This window comes from Tilletiopsis washingtonensis (genome assembly GCF_003144115.1).
Source record: "Tilletiopsis washingtonensis strain MCA 4186 unplaced genomic scaffold FA09scaffold_14, whole genome shotgun sequence".
NCBI classification, from domain to species: domain Eukaryota; kingdom Fungi; phylum Basidiomycota; class Exobasidiomycetes; order Entylomatales; genus Tilletiopsis; species Tilletiopsis washingtonensis.
Genome location: NW_020312011.1, coordinates 654,528 through 669,995, shown reverse-complemented (window position 1 = coordinate 669,995; position 15,468 = coordinate 654,528). Strand labels below are relative to the sequence as shown.

The following is a 15,468-nucleotide window of genomic DNA, read 5'->3' as shown; positions in this document are numbered from 1 at the left end:
ACCCTAACCCTAAGAGACGCTGAAGCTGCAGCACGGGCAACAGCTGGTTGCAATACCAAACTGAGCAAGAGCCTCCAGGCGCAAGGGACTGTAACCCAAGCAGCATATTTGAGCAAGTAGCTGTGGCAGAGCGTAGGCATGTCAACTATCTAGATGCCTTGAGGCGCAGCAAGGTTGGGTCAAGCTGCCTTAGAGCGGTCATCAAACTGCACAAGCTTAGGCAGCTTTGGCGCTGGCGCAGCAATTGTTGATGCAGCTCACCTGTCAGGCAGGTCAGGTCAAAGGCAGGCTACAGCCTTGTGCAGAAGGCGCGCCTGGCCATCTGGGATGCCTGCAGCAAGCAGACGCTTGCTGCCTTGCTTGGGAGCAGCATGGTCTGGCCAGAACTCTGCGTCTTGCACAGGAGCAGCAAGAGCAGCAGCAGGCTGAGGCTCTCTGCCTGGCGCTGGCATAACAGGTCCTCACAAGCAACATTGCTGTGCAGACCTAGAAGAAGATGCTGCGCAAGGCTGAGAAGACTGGCCAGATTGACTACAGTATGTGCTTGCTTGTGCCTTGCACATTGATAAGTCAATAATAGCCTGCCTTGCATGGCTGGTGAGTTGCACAATTCCACCCCAACTAGTGACCAGCCGCTGCCAGCCACACCTCGGCCTGGTCGGTGATCTGCGCCGCGCGCCCCTGACCGCACCTCCACTCCGCACCACAACACCCTCGCGCTTGCGGGCGTGCGCGCGGCTCTCCCTCTCTTCACCACCGTGGCAGACGCTCTGCACCTCTCTCCTCACTCTGGGCCTGCACCCCATGCCGCCTCCGCATGGGCCGCACCACTTCCGCCGCGTCTACCTCGGGCCCACGGCCGTGCCGGCGGCGGCGGCACAGGGGCTCGCGCAGGCCATCGCCGCCGACGAGCTCGCCGACGCGGCAGAGGGCGGCGCGCCGCTGGGCTTCATCATCGCGACGCCGCGCGGCGCCCGGCCGGGCATCGACGCCGAGGACGTCGTGCTGCCAGTCGAAGAAGCGCCGCCGGGCTTCGTGACCAATGCGCCGGCGCCATTCGACGCCGCTGCAGCGCCGCCGCCGCCGCCGGACCTCGTGTCGCCCAAGTCGGAGCGCGTGCCCTTTGCGGCCTTTCGCATGCAGCGGCGGCATCTCTCGCGCGAGGCATCCGCGGCGAGCTTTGCGTCGGCACATTCGCTGCCCGACAGCGTGCTCTCCGAGGGCGACGCGACGGGGCGCCCCGCTGCCGAGGCGCGCAAGGCGCTGCGGCGCGGCCTGCGTCGCGACGCCAGCGCGATGGGGGCGCTGGGCCGCGACATTCCGTCCGACACCGCACCGGGAGAGGCGCAGCAGACGCTGCCGCTGCTCGACCTCCCCGTCGCCGAGGAGAGCGATTCGGAATCGGCGTGGCGGACAGAGGCCGGCGGCCCGAGCTCGCCGCCGCGCACGCCCGCGCGCAAGGACGAGGCCCGAGCGGCCCGGGCTGCGCTCGGCGAGCACCTCACCATCGACACAAGCGTGAGCCCCGTGACGCCGCGGCGCGCCGGCCTGGCGGTGCTGCGCCCGCAGCAGTCGGACGCGAGCATGCTGGGCAAGCGCCAGGGCGGACGCGCACAGATGCGGACGTCACTCTCTGCGTCGAGCCTGACGCGCTCGCATGGGCGGGCCCTTGCCGAGGCGAGCGTTGCGCGGACAGAAGACGGCGCTGGGTCTATCGACGAGACGCACGACAACGGTGATACGACGCGGGACGATGCCGACACCACACGAGACGACGTCGGCACGACCCGCGAAGACGTTGGCACGACCCACGACGACGCCGGCACGACGCGCGACGATGCCGTCCCAGCGCAGACCGCCTCGGCGCAGCAGGCCGCCGCTCGAGCTGCATGGCTCAAGGAGCGGGCGCGTGCACGCCTCAACGCTGGCGTCGGGCACCCGCCGCACGCACGCAGCACGTCCCACGGGCGCGGCAAGCACCCACGAGACGCCAGCCGCGCCAGTCGGGCGAGCCGCATGAGCCGCGCCAGCACCGTTGGCACGTTCGGCACCGAGGGCTCCGTGGCTACGCGCTTCACGGAGGGCAGCTTCGGCGCGAGCGGCGGCGTGCGCGCGCGGCTGTTTGCAGCACTGGGCATCAAGGACACCAAGCGGCCCTCGCGCGATGTCCCGCCGCCGAGCGGGCACGCGCGCCACGGTAGCGAGGTGCGCGTGGGCACCAGCGGCGGCGGCACCAAGTGGGTCGGCGGCAGCTACGAGGTCGGCAAGCGCTTCTGGCAGGTCGTCGAGGCCCGCCGTGAGGCGCTCGCCGCGCTGCAGAGCGAGGCAGACCTGAGCTCTGCATCGTACGGCCCGCCGCAGGGCGATGCCGCACGCATCCTACGCGAGACACCAGCGGCCGAGGAGGGTGCGCCCCGCAGCGCCGACGACGTTCTCAGCTCAATGGCGAGACAGGCGCAGGAAAAGACGGACGACAAGGTCGACGCGGCCAAGGAGGTTGAGCGACAGGGCGGCGATGCACAGCAGATCACCGGACTGCCGAGCAAGCCCGTGGCCGATGACGCATCGTCGACGCCTGCGCCGCCAGGAGGGCTGGCCGTCCCTGTAGACCGCACGCTGCGAGGCTCGGCGTCCTTCGCGTCCCTCATCAGCGTGCCGCATACGCGCGGCGCGGAGCACGAGAGCAGCTTTGCCATCGAGTCGCGCCAGGGCTGGAGCGACGTCGTCAGCCTGATGAGCGCCCAGTCCGCGTCCAAGGCGAGCTCTCGCTTCGCGCTCGGGACGTCGGGCAAGAAGATGCTCGAGGACAGCCGGGCGGGCCTCGAGTCATTCCGTGCGCGCCAGGCGGAGCGCAAGAAAAAGGAGGCGGCGATTACGATGCTGCGCGAGGACAGTGAACAGTCGATCGGCACCCGCACGCAGCACCTCAGCGAGTCGCCCGGCGCCATGACGTCTCTGCAGTCGCGCGCCCATCCCGAGCCGCCGCTTGCCGCAGAAGACAAGTTCCCAGAGGCGACACACGAGCTGCTGCGCCGCCAGAGCGATGCCGGCCAGCCAGTCGACGGCCGCGACGAGACTGCAAGCGACCACGAGGTCGTGCTTGCGGCCACCGAGGAGTCCCGTCGCGAGATGGGCGATGCGCCGTCGCACGTAAGCGTAGCGCCGAACATGCAGCCAGGACGTGTGCGTCCGACTGCGACGCCGCAGCGCAAGACGGTGCAGTTCGAGAGCCGCAGCGACGCCGGCGCAGGTGGCCGCAGCTTCACGGCTAGCCTCTTCACTCGCGGACAGGCTGCGCAGCTCTCTGCCGCTGGCCGCAGTCTATCCGGAGACGACGTTCCTGCGCCGCCCGAAGAGGTCCTCTCTCGGCCGGGCTCCTTCGAGCGTGTGCTGCTCGAGGAGGAGGCGCCGACACGCCGCACCGCGCTCAAGCGCGACCGCATGCTCGTCAAGCTGGGATGGACGCCCTCGACCGACGTGCCGGCAGACTTTGACGAGAACGCGGCACGCAAGGTCGCACTCTATGGCGAGCCGTGGCGCGAGTACATGGTGCTGCTGCGCATGGGGCGCCTCGAGATCTGGGACGACCCGGTGCGTGTAGCTTGGACCTCTCAGTACCTGGCACATACTGATCACTCGCGCGCAGACATTCACCTCCAAGGCACTGGGCCACGCCAGCCGGCTGAAGCTGCGCCACATTGTGCCGCTGCGGCGCAGCAGCACGTATCTCTCCCTCTACTCGCCCATCGACCGCATCTTTGCACTGTCGTACGCCGCCGGCGACGGCGACCACAAGGGCAAGCTGCACCTGCGCCGCAACGGCACGCACGTCGTGCTCTTCGACGTGAGTAGAGCGCCGCCTTGTCGTGCTCCTGTCTGACACACGCTGCAGGCGCGGTCTCGCACCGTCGCGGCCGACTGGATGTGGGAGCTGTGGCGCGAGCTCGGCGGCACCATTCCCGAGACGCTCGAGGTGCACGTGCCTGCGCTGGACGTTCGCGTGCGCATCCCAATCCCTGACGAAGTGCCGGCCGACTTTGTCGAGGCGCTCGGCCGCGGCGAGGGCTTCAAGCTCCTCACGCGCGAGAACCTGATCGGCACGGTGCTCAGTCTCGCTCGCGAGCAGGCCGACTGGCGCGAGATGATTGCTGCCGTCGAGCACGCGGGCGTCGCCTTTGAGCTCGCCTGGCGCACCGGCACGACGCTGGACTGGGTGCGCGAGGACACGACCGTCGACGGCAAGGCGCGCGACTGGGCCGTGCTGTGCGGGTCTGTTGTCAAAGAGGTGAGTCGACACAAGCGGCGGCTGGCTTGATGCTGACTTCACCCGCAGTCGCAAAAGCTTCCCTCGCTTGAGCTGCGCGCGGCAACGCACTACGCCACGGCCGTCAAGAGCGCCACCGGCCAGCTGCTCGAGGAGCCGCCGGCAATTGAGGGCTTCCTGTGGCGCGTCAAGCCCGTCTCTGGCGCGCTGAGCCGCCTCTACGCGACGACGCATGACGGACACATCTTCGTCTGCCGGCCGACTCGCGCTTGTCCGCCGGATCGTCACCTCGCGACGATGGCGCAGCAGCCAGACGCCGGCACACCGGTGCGACCGTCGCGCAAGTCGCACAGCAGGAAGAAGCGGCGCGCGTCACGCGACGAAGGCCTCGCATCGCTGCGCGACCAGGTCATCACGACCGCGTCCGTCGCGTCCGGCGACGAGGACAGTGTCCGCGCCCAGGTGCTAGCCTTCGAGGCTCTCGAGTGCCGGCGGCAGCTGGAGCAGATCAGCCAGTGCGACGGCTACGTCGACATGCGCGATGTGTGCGTCGTGCGCAGCTGCGGCGACGGCCCCGTGCGCCGTCCCAGCATCGACGACTGCGCCGATCCGCACGTGCTGCCCGACGAGCGCGCTGCCGGACCCAAGACGGTGAAGGAGCAGCAGCACCAAACAAGCGCCCCGGTGCATCGCGACGGCATGCCGCCGGACGGCGCGGACCATGCCAATACCGCTCTGCCGGACCTCGTGCACAGCGACATTGGCGGCGAAGAGGGCCTTGCTGCAGCGGCGGACCGCGCTGTCTTGCGTCGCGCCCGCCAATTCGAGATCGTCATGGCCAACGGCCGCGCCACGCGCTTCGAGGCGTACAGCGCGCGCATTGCGCACGAGTGGATCGAGCGCCTGGCCGCGCTGGCCCGCTACTGGAAGCGCCGCGAGAAGATCGACGCGCTCGAGCTGATGAACGCGAGCGGCTACGACCCCGCCAAGATGCACCGCCGCTTCCGGCGTGCTCAACAGGGCGTGCGTGCCGATGACGACGACGACCAGGGCGTGGGCGCGACGTTCCTGGGCGCCGGCGCGGATGCCGAGCGCATCTCGCCGATGCTCAGCTCGCTGTGGAATTGGTGCGTGCTGCAGGGCTGCCGCGGCATCGTGCGGTCGGGGCGCCTCTTCCACAAGCGCAAGGCGTACACGCCGTTTGCAAGCCGCCACTACGTGCTCATCGCCGGCCGGCTGCTCAACTTCTCGCTCGTCACGTCGGTGCGCACGGCGCGCAGCCGGCAGAACGCCGGCATCTTCCACCGCCGCAACGAGACGGTCGTGCACCTGCGCGACGCCTACGTCTACTCGGGCAAGCTCAGCGAGGAGATGCTCACCAACGGCCGCTCCGAGGCGGCCGGCGCGGTGAGCGGGCAGGGCGGCGGCGGCGGCAGCACGGCCAGCACGAGCGAGCGGCATCGCCTACCACGCGTCTACCGCGACGGCCTGCTGAGCATCGACGAGGACGAGGACTGCACGTTTGTGGTGCGCTACCGCCCGCAGCGCGTGCAGCAGCCCGCCGAGCCGCAGGCCAAGCTGCGCGCCGGCATCAAGGTCGGGCAGGTCGAGCAGACGACGGTGCCGGCCAGTGCGACGTCGCTGCCGTCGCTCGGCGACAAAACGCACAAGCACCTCGTTCTGCGCGCGCGCTCGAGGCTCGAGAGGTACGTGTTGTGTGTTCTCACCTCCGCACCTTGGCTGACGCTGTACAGGGACCTCTGGGTGCGCGCAATCGCGCTCGAGATCGAGCGGCTCGTCCGCGACGACCGCGAGGTGAGCCGTGCCCGCCGCCAATTGCCCAGCTGCACAGCTAACCCATCTCTCTCAGCGCGAGAACAGCCTGCGCGAGGCCGGCAAGGCGCCCTACAAGTAGATCACCAGCTCCCGACATTGATACCCAGCTGCATGCGCATGCCAATTCATACGCTCTACATGTCCCTATGTCCCTAGGCCTTCTTCTTCGAGCTCGTGGTGCCCTTGGGCAGCTCACGCGTGAAGGGCAGGAACTCGCGGCCCTGCATGTATGGCCGCAGCGGCGGCGGGATCGTGAGGCCCTCTGGTGTTTGCCAGTTCTCGACGAGGCAGCAGAGCGCGCGCTCGGTGGCGCAGAGCGTGCCGCTGTGGGGTGCATCAGTGAGGTACCAGGCTGGCATCGCTCGGCGACGCACTTGAGCATGTGCACGTAGTGCTTCTTCGTCTCGCCCTGCTTCTTGTGCCCGCACCGCACCTCGAGGCTGCGCGACTCTGCAGCGGCGTGTGAGCATCAGACAGCGAAGCAGCGCCGCAGCACTCACGGTAGTCGGTGCAATTTGAGCACGACACGAGCTCCTTGTATTCGCCCTGGTACGGGAACCAGGCCTCGAGGTCGTACTTGGCGGCCGCGGCGTTGTTGAGCGCGCCCGAGGCAATGGCAATGACCTGGTACGGCAGCTGCAGCGACTGGTAGAAGGCCTCGGAGTTGGCAATCATCTGGTCGAGCATGTCCCACGAAGACGCCGGGTCGGTGATGCAGAACTGCGCGGGCGGTGAGACAACGCCGACACGCAGCAGCACGCACAGCTCACCTGCTCGACCTTCTCGAACTGGTGCACGCGGAAGATGCCCCACGTGTCCTTGCCGTGCGAGCCGGCCTCCTTGCGGAAGCACGTCGAGTAGCCGGCGTACTTGAGCGGCAGCTGCGTCTCGGGCTGGTCGAACCACTCGTCGGAGTGGAATGCGCTGATGGGCTGCTCGGACGTGGCAATGAGGTACTTGTCGACCTCGTCGCCGGTGACCTGGCCGGGCGTCAGCAGGTAGCACGTCGAGACACGCTCGCGATACACACCTTGTACAGCTCCTCGTCAAAGTCCTCGAGCTGCGCCGTCTTGCTCATCACGTCCTTGCGCATCATGAAGGGCGTCATCATCTTCTTGAAGCCCTTGCCCTTGAGGAAGTCGAGGCCGTAGTTGATCAGCGCCTGGTTCAGGTCCACGCCGTCGCCGGTGAGGAAGAAGCCGCGGTGCCCCGAGATCTTGGCGCCGCGCTCCATGTCGAAGGCCTCGAGGCGCATCATGACCTCGTGGTGCGACAGGATGTCGCTGCGATTCGTCTATCAGCAGCTGATGGGGCGTAGCTGCACACGCCCGATACGCACTTCTTCTTCTCCACCTTGCCGTTCGGGCCCTCGGGGTGCCACGTGCGCATCACCTTGTTGTCGTCCTTAGCCACTTTCCGTCAGCAGAGCGGTTCTGCGGAGCGAAGCCGGCCGCCAGCGCCAACGACGCCGCATGCAGGTCGCTCCCTGCTCAGCTCCGCCAGCAGCTCAATCGCGAGCGCCTCGATCGGCGGCACTGGCCTGCAGCTGCCGCAAATCCCGCTCGAAGCCTCTCGCCGTTTCTCGCCGCTTCTCGCCGCTCGTGCCTGCCACCTCTTGCCTGCACTCACCTCCGTCGCGCTGATGGGCACCATGTCGCCGACGATGTTGCCAATGCGGCCGGCCTTGAAGCGCATCGTCTGCTCCTTCTTCACCACCTCGGGCTTGAGCTCGGCGACGCGCGCGTCGAGCGCCGCCTTCTGCTTGAGCTCCTCGGACGCGTCGGCCTTGGCCTTCATCTTGGCGCCGATGTCGCGCTTGATGGCGTTGAGGTCCTTCTGCACCTGCTGCAGCTCGTACTCGGTCGCGACCCAGTCCTTGTACAGCGCCAGCACCTCGTCGACGAGCTCGGGCGGCGCAAAGCGCTTGGCCTGCGAGTCCTTGACGACCTGCGGGTCGCCGCCCTTCTCGGGCTGAAGCACTGCGATGTGCGCATGAGCGGCGCCGTGCGGCACGCCTGCGTCTGCGCTGCTCACTGATGAGGTCGATCATGGCGGGCAAGGGATGGTGATGGGTGCAGGAGGCGAGGCCGGATGATCTTCGCGCTCGGGCGTGAGGCTCTGGCGCGGCGCCGCGTCACGTGCCGCGGGCTGGCCGGCCGCTGCCTTGCATCTCGAGCGGCCGCCGCGCCGCCATCTTCCCGTCCTCTCCACACACTCGCAGCATGGTACGTCCTCCGCACACGCCACACTCCCTTCGTCTGACACCCGCACAGGCATCTCTCATGCGCCCGCTGCACCTGCAGCTCGCACGCATGGCGCTCGCGCCCGCAGCGTCGACGTCGGCCAGCGCCGCTGCATCCTCGTCGCGCCTCGCCGCGCCGCTGCGGCAGTTTAGCGCAAGCGCCGCCGCACCCACGACCTACCGCCAGGTGCTGCGCGGCGCACGCAAGCCGCACCGGCCGCCGGTGAACCGCACGCCGGCGCTCGAGGGCGCGCCGTTCGTCAAGGGCGTGTGCTCGCGCGTCTTCACGACGAAGCCCAAGAAGCCCAACTCGGCCGTGCGCAAGGTGGCGCGCATCAAGCTCAGCAACGGGCGCACCACCGTCGCCTACATTCCGGGCGAGGGGCACAACCTGCAGGAGCACAGCGTGGTGCTGATGCGCGGCGGCCGTGTGCAGGATCTGCCCGGTGTGCGGTGAGTCGCGGCCAGAGGCTGGCCTCTGCACTGCGCACGGCGCATGCTCATCCGTGCTGGCCCAGATACCATCTCGTGCGCGGGCATGCCGACATGCAGGGCGTCGTCGGCCGGACAACGAGCCGCAGCAAGTACGGCACCAAGAAGCCCAAGGCGGCGGCGTAGAGGGGGCTGAGAGCGACAGCGCTACACTGGATCACACGGGGTCTGCGCCGGGCACGACAGGCGGCAGATAATACAGGGTACATTGTCTACAGAGCGGCGGGAGACAAGACGTCGAACAGCCAGACGGTCAGTGATGGAGCAGAGCAGCGCCGCGCGGGAGTCAGGGCCAGATGATGCAGCCCCGCGCATCACCACACGACGGCCGCCAGAAGGCCAAAGTCGCGCGTGTTGAGGAAGTTGTCTGCGGGCGTGGCGTCAGCGGCTGAGGGTGCCGACGCCGAACGCAGGACGCACCGGCTTTCTGCGTCCGCAGCGGCGTCTTGAAGGCGACGATGCCGATGATGATGCTGCGAGGAGGTGTAAGCTGTGCAGACCGGCGGCCAAGAAGCGTGCAGCGCACCCTGCGGCAAAGAAGATGACCTGCAGCGATTGTCAGCCAGGAGCAGTGCAACCTCCACGACTGCACTCACGGAGACGAGCAGCCACACGACGCCCCACACCTGCGGCGGGCAGCAGCCGACGACCTTGGCAAATGCCGTGGCATCGCTCTCGTTGACCTTGCGGAAGATGAGGTCGTCGCAGATGTCCCAGACGGAGTAGAGGCTGCGCAGCAGATGTCAGCAGGCGCCGCCGAGTTGCGCTGCCACCACGCACCAGCTCATGACGCCGAGGAAGAGCACAAAGTACTGCAGCGCCACACCGTGCGCAATGAACCAGAACGCCACGAGCACCCCGGCAAAGACGAGCAGCAGCAGCCAGGTGCTGAGACGGGCGTGAGCATGTTTGCGTGCGTGCGCGCCGCCTGTGCATCTCACAGCCAGTTCTTCCGCGCCCACCAGAGCGTGAACAAAAAGCAGACGGCAATGACTGTCGGCGCGTCAGCGTGGCCGCAGCAGTGCTGGCGCTCGCGCGGCTCACCGAAGCTCATGACCTTGCTGGCGCGAATGTCAAAGGCACACGCAATCATGGCCGCGCCGATGAACGAGCTGCCCAGGTAGCCGGCCGGCAGCGTGAGCCACGGGATGCCGCCGCGCATACGCGTGGCGCCGCCCTCGTTGGGCTCGAGCACAATGCTCTCGATCTTGGCGCCCGTGCACAGCCCGACGATGGCGTGTGAGAACCTGCGCGGGCGTGAGTAGTGGGCCAGAGCATGCAGAGCGCAGCACGCACTCGTGGAATGCGACGGTGAGAATCTTGAATGGCCAGAGGATCTCCTTGATGTACGGCACGTGCCAGATGATGCCTGTGAAGCACGTCTCTCAGTGGACCGCCAAGCAGCCACGCATGCAGCACGCACCAATGGCGACGGCCATGACTGCGGCGACGATGATGATGGTGCGCTGCGCATGCGTCGGTCAGCCGCGCTCGGGCCGCGCTGAGTCGAGCTCTAGGGGTCCGCTCCAACAACGACCCGAGCACAGCACCGCTCTCTTGAGGCCCCTACTTGCTCGGACGCAGACCGCAGCTGCGTCGCGCCGAGCTGAATCTTCCGTCGGCGCACTCACCTGGTCGGCCGTCGGCTCTATCCGGCTCTCGCCGGCGCGCCTGGCCAGCGCGGCGAGTGAGGAGTGCGCGTCCATGGCGCCCATGCTCTGGGAGCTCAGCGGCACAGTGCAGTAGCTGCAGATGAAGGCGGCAGACGATCTGGAGCGACGCTGTTGTGGCTCGCTGGAGCTAGATGCGTAGAGGAGACGCTGCTTGGGCGTGCGGTGCGGCGGGGATGGTGGGATGAAGCCAAGGTCCGAGCGAGCGGAGCGTGCCCCTTGTCCAAGGCATGCAGCACAGCCGCGCGCCGCCGCCGGCACACGGAGAAGCGCACCCAACACGCGCCCGCAGCGGCACCGCCGCGGCACAGCCTCACCTCGCCGCCGCCTCTCGCGCGTGGCCTCACAGCATGCCACGCCCGGCGAGCCGCTCAGCGTCTATGATCCTGTGCAGACGTTGGACGGCTCATGCGCAGAGCATGTGGCAGCAACAGCAGCAGTGCCGGCCGGGCGTCGCGGCGGCGCCGGGGACGAGACAGAGCACCGCGCTGCGTCGAGGTGCTCTCACTGCTCCAGCACGCGCGCCACAGCCTGAACAGGCCAGCTTGTACCGCCTAGCCCCTCGCTGTCGACAACAGGTACCTTCAGAGGTGCGCAGCTGGCCTCCAGGCACTTCGTAGACGGCCCGACGTCGGGCAAGGATGGAAGGCTGCTTACGTCAGCATGTCCGTGCCACGCGTGTCGTGTTGGCATGCGCCGCGCGGGAACACACCGCGAAGCACCGGCCGCGGCGCAGCGAGCCCTCTCACCGTCATCCTCCACCACCGCACCATCGCCTCTGCCCAGCATGTGGCTCACCGACCAGCAGAGTGCGTGGCATGCTGCAGTGGCCACACACCGTGCTGACGCGCCCCGCAGAGATCGGCGCCGCGCTCGTCTCCTTCGGCTCGCTCTTCCTCGTGCTCGGCATCATCCTCTTCTTCGACGCCGCGCTCCTCGCGCTCGGCAACGTCCTCTTCACCGCCGGCATCACGCTGCTCATCGGGCCGCAGAAGACGTTCTACTTCTTCGCGCGCAAGCAGAAGCTGCGCGGCACGCTGTGCTTCTTCGCCGGCATGCTGCTGGTCTTCGCGCGCTGGACGTTCATCGGCATGCTCGTCGAGATCTTCGGCTTCCTCAATCTCTTTGGGTGCGTATGCGCGGCAGGCATCGGCGAGGCGACGAGCGGCGTGCGTGGCGGGCGCGGCGGTGCACGGCGGGCGTTGTTGGGCGGTGCTAGACCAGGGTTGCAGGGTGCTGCTGGCGGGGCGAGAGCGCGCCTTGGCGCAGCATCGTTGGGCGTGTCACTGGCAGCCTCTGGCTTCTATCCTGTCCGGCTTCGCCGCATGAGGCGACGCCTGTGCATCCGCTGACACGCGCGGCCGCAGTGACTTCTTCCCCGTCATCCTCAACTTCCTGCGGCAATTGCCGATCATCGGCGATGTCCTCAGCCTGCCAGTTGTCCGCAACGTGAGTCGCCAGACCGGGACAAGCATATCGAGCGCGTCTGCCTGGCCGCGCCGCCGTCGCCGGAAGCTGACACTCACCTCACGCAGGTTCTGGACAAGCTGGCCGGCGCGCGGCAATCTGCCGTCTAGAGCTGCGGCCCTTCACGCCCACAAGCCACCTGCCGGCGCGCAGACGCGGCCTGATGGCGAGCTGCGGGCTCAGCCCGCCACGAACGTCTCTTCACGAACACCGATGCAATGCAGGCACGTCAGACACCGCGCCGGAGGAGCTGCTGCGAGAGGGCATGCATTCGTCATATGCTGGCATCGTACGCGCCCGCGGTGAGCACCAGGTTGCGCGGCGTGACATGCACGTCGAGCATGGGCGTCCGCTTGGTATAGAAGGTCGCGAGACAGTCGCGGCTCGAGTCGCGCTCGTCGGAGGTGAGCTGTGCGCCGACGGCGGCAGGCATGGCCAATGCGGCGCTCCGGTCGGCCGCATCGATGCCGGCCACGGCGGCCTGCTGCGCCTCGAGGCTGCCGGGCACGGCCACGTCGGTGCGCTCGCCGCCGGCGCTGCGCACGTCCCAGCAGCGCACGGTGCAGTCCGACCCCGACGACATGAGCATGCCGCCGTCGGTGCTGAAGTCGAGGTCGAGCACGCGCGCGCGGTGGCCCCACATCTTCTTGACGCGCCGCCCGCTCGAGAGGTCCCAGAGGCTGATGGCTGCGTCGTCGCCGGCGGCCGTGGCGCCGAGGCGGAAGGGCGCATTGCCCGCGCCCGCCGAGGCCAGATACCGCCCGTCGGGCGAGATGCGCACGCACGAGATCGGCGACTGGTGCCCGACGAAGAGCCGCACGCACGCGCCGCGCTGCACGTCCCACAGGCGGCAGGTGCGGTCGGACGAGCCCGTCGCGAGGTAGAGCGAGTTGGGGTGGAAGTTGAGGCACTGCGCGGCGGCTGTCAGCGGGATTGTTGCAACTGCGGCTCGCCGGCACAGCTCACCTCGACGTCGCTCAGGTGCCCGGCATACATGCGCAGCGGCGTGATGCGCTCCGTGCTCCACAGCCGCGCCGTGCGGTCTGCGCTGGCAGTCGCGAAGTAGGTCCCTAGCGGGCTCCACTCGACGTTCCACACCGGCCCTTGGTGCCCGCGGTAGGCCACCAGCGCTGAGAAGGTGTCGAGCGACCACAGCCGCGCGCTGCCGTCGCCGCTGCAGCTCAGCAGATGCCGTGGCGGCGCGGCGGTGCCGGCGATGGGGTCGAAGGACACGCCGTACACGGGGGCGCTGTGGCCGATGAGCTTGCGCGTGGTCTGCGTGGTGCTCTCGCGGTTCTTGCGCAATGAGCGCGCTGCGAAGCGTGTCAGCAGCGCGCACGAGCGGCAAGCTTGGGCTGCTCACCGTCGCGGATGTTACTCTGCTCGAAGTTCTCCTTGAGGCCTCGCAATGGCTCGCCCTTCAGAGACCATACTTGCACGTAGCTCTCTTCGAAGCCCGCAGCCATCAGGCTCGCGTCGGCGGAGAATGTAGAGCAGGTCAGGCTGCACAGAGCGTCAGCGACGGTCCCTCGGCGGCAACACAGTACACTCACCCGTCCTCTGCATCGTGATATGTGAAGCTGCAGACGCTCGGCAGCGCCGCGGTGCGCACGTCGTCACCAGCGGGTGTGACCGCAGCAGCCTCGCCCAATCGCAGGGCTTTCCGCGCGTCACGGATGCGGCTGACCTCGCGGTCCACGTCGACGCTGCGGAAGAGCGGCGGCTGCGGCGGCAGGTCGGTGAACTCGGGCTGCAGCAGGCCGGACGAGACGGTGGTGGTCGTGGCCGGTGCCGTCGTCGGTGCGACGGTGGATGCGCGCCCTGGCCCGGGAGAAGGCCGTGCACTCTCGCGTGAAGGCGTGCCGGCCTTGTCGCCGGCCGTGTTCGGCGAAGCGGCCGCCGCAGCTCCGGTCGCCGTGCCGTCCGCGCCTGCCGACGGCGCATCCACCTTCATGGCGTCGGCGTCCGCAGGCGGCGCCGCCTCGCCGCCCTTGTCCTCCTGCTCCTTCTTTTGCCGCGCCGCCTCCTCACGCATGTCCTCCTCCTTGATCTCCCGCTCGACCTCCTTCTTCAAGCGCTCGCTCAGCGGCACCTGCCCGCCGAGCTTCAGATGCGGCCCGGCGGCGTTGGAGTTGTACTCGGCGACGGCATCGCGCTCCGTCAGCGCCGGAGCCGACATGTGCGACGAGAGCAGAGAGCGCGGCGTGCTGTCGAAGGACGAGAACGACGGGCCGGCGCCTGTCAGTCCAGTGCCCTCCTCGAGAAGCGTAGAGGTGAGCGCATGCGGCGGCTTCTGGATGACTGTGGGCGCAGTCGTGAGTGTGCGGCACAGCGCCGGGGCATCAGCAGTCCTCACCCTGCAGCCGGCAGCGCTCGTTGATGATGCGCAGCATCTCTGTGCGGCCGCGCATCTCGCGCGTGCCCTTGCCCAGGCCCTCGGCCGCACCCGCGCCCGCCACGGGCCCGCCGCCGTCGGTGAGCCAGCCAAGCAGGAGGCCAAAGACGACGGCCGACATCTTGAGCACGTAGCGCTCGCTGCGGAAGCGCTGCGCCAGCGCGTCGCCGGCGACGTGCGACGGCAGGCTGAGCGCGCGCAGGTGCGACAGGAGCGGCAGCTGCAGCGGCAGAAAGAGGGCCGAATGGCGCGAGTACAGCGCGGCCGCTGAGGAAAGATGTGAGTACGTAGAAGGAGCATCGAGGCGGCCTGCGCACCTGCACTACCGCTGCCGGCCTCGACGAGATCAAGAAAGGAGTGGACGAAGAGCGGGAGCAGCAGCGGCTGCAGCTCCGGCTGGCAAGGCATGCATCAGCAGAGCGGACGGGTGCGGCAGCGCCTCTGTGCGCCTCACCAGGTAGCTCTCGAGGCTGCCCTGGCACCACGCGCGCAGCGCCTGGAAGCCGCGCTCGCGGTCGTCGCAGTCGCGCGCCAGCTCGCGCGCGGCGGCGCGCTCCTTGTCGCCGGCATTGTCGCCCTTCTTGCGCGGCGCCTCGGCGGCGGCGGGTGCGGCGCGGGCGTCGCGCGGCGCATTCTTGGCCGCCAGCTCGGCGGCGCTGAGCGGTGCAGCACCGGCAAGAGCGGCAGCAGGGGGCGCACCGGCCGGCAGCGCGGCGAGCTCGGCATTGAGCGCGGTGAGGGCGCGGTTGTAGCCGCGTGCCTGCAGGTACGCCTGGATGGAGGCGAGGTCGGCGGCGCCCTCGGCGGCGGGCGCGTGCGGCGAGGGCGCGTGCGAGGCGCCATTGGCGGCGGCGGGCGGCGGCGGCGGCGCAGGCGAGGCGCGCGCCGACGAGCTGCCCGCAGCCGTGCCAGACATGGCAGAGGAGCGGAGGGTTGTGAGGGGTGCAGCGAGTGGAGCAGAGGCAGGGGACGATGGAGGCGAGACGCGCTCGGGCGGCTGGCGCGCGCAGCGTCTCCCGCACGAGAGCCTGGCGCGCGCCTCACGCTCCGCGGCGCGCCGCTGCGCCGCGATCTGGCGCCGCCGCATGCGTGGCGCTGCCGT

General features: G+C 68.7%; 6 protein-coding genes across 6 annotated transcripts; 3 read left to right on the top strand and 3 right to left on the bottom strand.

Moving 5' to 3' along the window:
- Window positions 1-704: 704 nt before the first annotated feature.
- On the top strand, window positions 705-6,238 carry FA09DRAFT_330884 (hypothetical protein). Its single transcript, XM_025742783.1, has 6 exons — window positions 705-3,591; window positions 3,647-3,844; window positions 3,893-4,285; window positions 4,334-5,970; window positions 6,019-6,079; window positions 6,135-6,238. Exons 1-6 carry the CDS (start codon window positions 805-807, stop codon window positions 6,177-6,179), a joined length of 5,121 nt encoding a protein of 1,706 aa, XP_025597525.1. The 5' UTR covers window positions 705-804; the 3' UTR covers window positions 6,180-6,238.
- On the bottom strand, window positions 6,133-8,171 carry FA09DRAFT_320271 (serine-tRNA ligase). The gene is made up of 8 exons (XM_025740971.1): window positions 8,135-8,171; window positions 7,730-8,079; window positions 7,440-7,504; window positions 7,131-7,383; window positions 6,871-7,080; window positions 6,601-6,820; window positions 6,475-6,550; window positions 6,133-6,424 (listed from the first exon to the last, which is right to left on the bottom strand). Exons 1-8 carry the CDS (start codon window positions 8,148-8,150, stop codon window positions 6,253-6,255), a joined length of 1,362 nt encoding a protein of 453 aa, XP_025597524.1. The 5' UTR covers window positions 8,151-8,171; the 3' UTR covers window positions 6,133-6,252.
- A 139-nt stretch (window positions 8,172-8,310) lies between these two features.
- FA09DRAFT_343723 (ribosomal protein S12) lies at window positions 8,311-9,038 on the top strand. The gene is made up of 3 exons (XM_025744614.1): window positions 8,311-8,325; window positions 8,374-8,795; window positions 8,861-9,038. Exons 1-3 carry the CDS (start codon window positions 8,323-8,325, stop codon window positions 8,958-8,960), a joined length of 525 nt encoding a protein of 174 aa, XP_025597523.1. The 5' UTR covers window positions 8,311-8,322; the 3' UTR covers window positions 8,961-9,038.
- FA09DRAFT_330880 (hypothetical protein) lies at window positions 9,024-10,598 on the bottom strand. Its single transcript, XM_025742782.1, has 9 exons — window positions 10,258-10,598; window positions 10,131-10,203; window positions 9,879-10,081; window positions 9,776-9,827; window positions 9,615-9,722; window positions 9,431-9,563; window positions 9,361-9,380; window positions 9,255-9,307; window positions 9,024-9,201 (listed from the first exon to the last, which is right to left on the bottom strand). Exons 1-9 carry the CDS (start codon window positions 10,271-10,273, stop codon window positions 9,149-9,151), a joined length of 711 nt encoding a protein of 236 aa, XP_025597522.1. The 5' UTR covers window positions 10,274-10,598; the 3' UTR covers window positions 9,024-9,148.
- A 424-nt stretch (window positions 10,599-11,022) lies between these two features.
- On the top strand, window positions 11,023-12,448 carry FA09DRAFT_330877 (putative GOT1-membrane protein required for ER to Golgi transport). The gene is made up of 4 exons (XM_025742781.1): window positions 11,023-11,313; window positions 11,363-11,633; window positions 11,872-11,953; window positions 12,040-12,448. The coding sequence occupies exons 1-4, from the start codon at window positions 11,196-11,198 to the stop codon at window positions 12,079-12,081; spliced, it is 513 nt and encodes a 170-aa protein (XP_025597521.1). The 5' UTR covers window positions 11,023-11,195; the 3' UTR covers window positions 12,082-12,448.
- On the bottom strand, window positions 12,159-15,282 carry FA09DRAFT_361515 (WD40 repeat-like protein; the record flags this gene model as incomplete). Its single annotated transcript, XM_025745363.1, has 7 exons — window positions 12,159-12,881; window positions 12,938-13,284; window positions 13,335-13,474; window positions 13,525-14,272; window positions 14,328-14,633; window positions 14,684-14,762; window positions 14,821-15,282. The coding sequence occupies 7 exons, from the start codon at window positions 15,280-15,282 to the stop codon at window positions 12,246-12,248; spliced, it is 2,718 nt and encodes a 905-aa protein (XP_025597520.1). The 3' UTR covers window positions 12,159-12,245.
- Window positions 15,283-15,468: the final 186 nt, after the last annotated feature.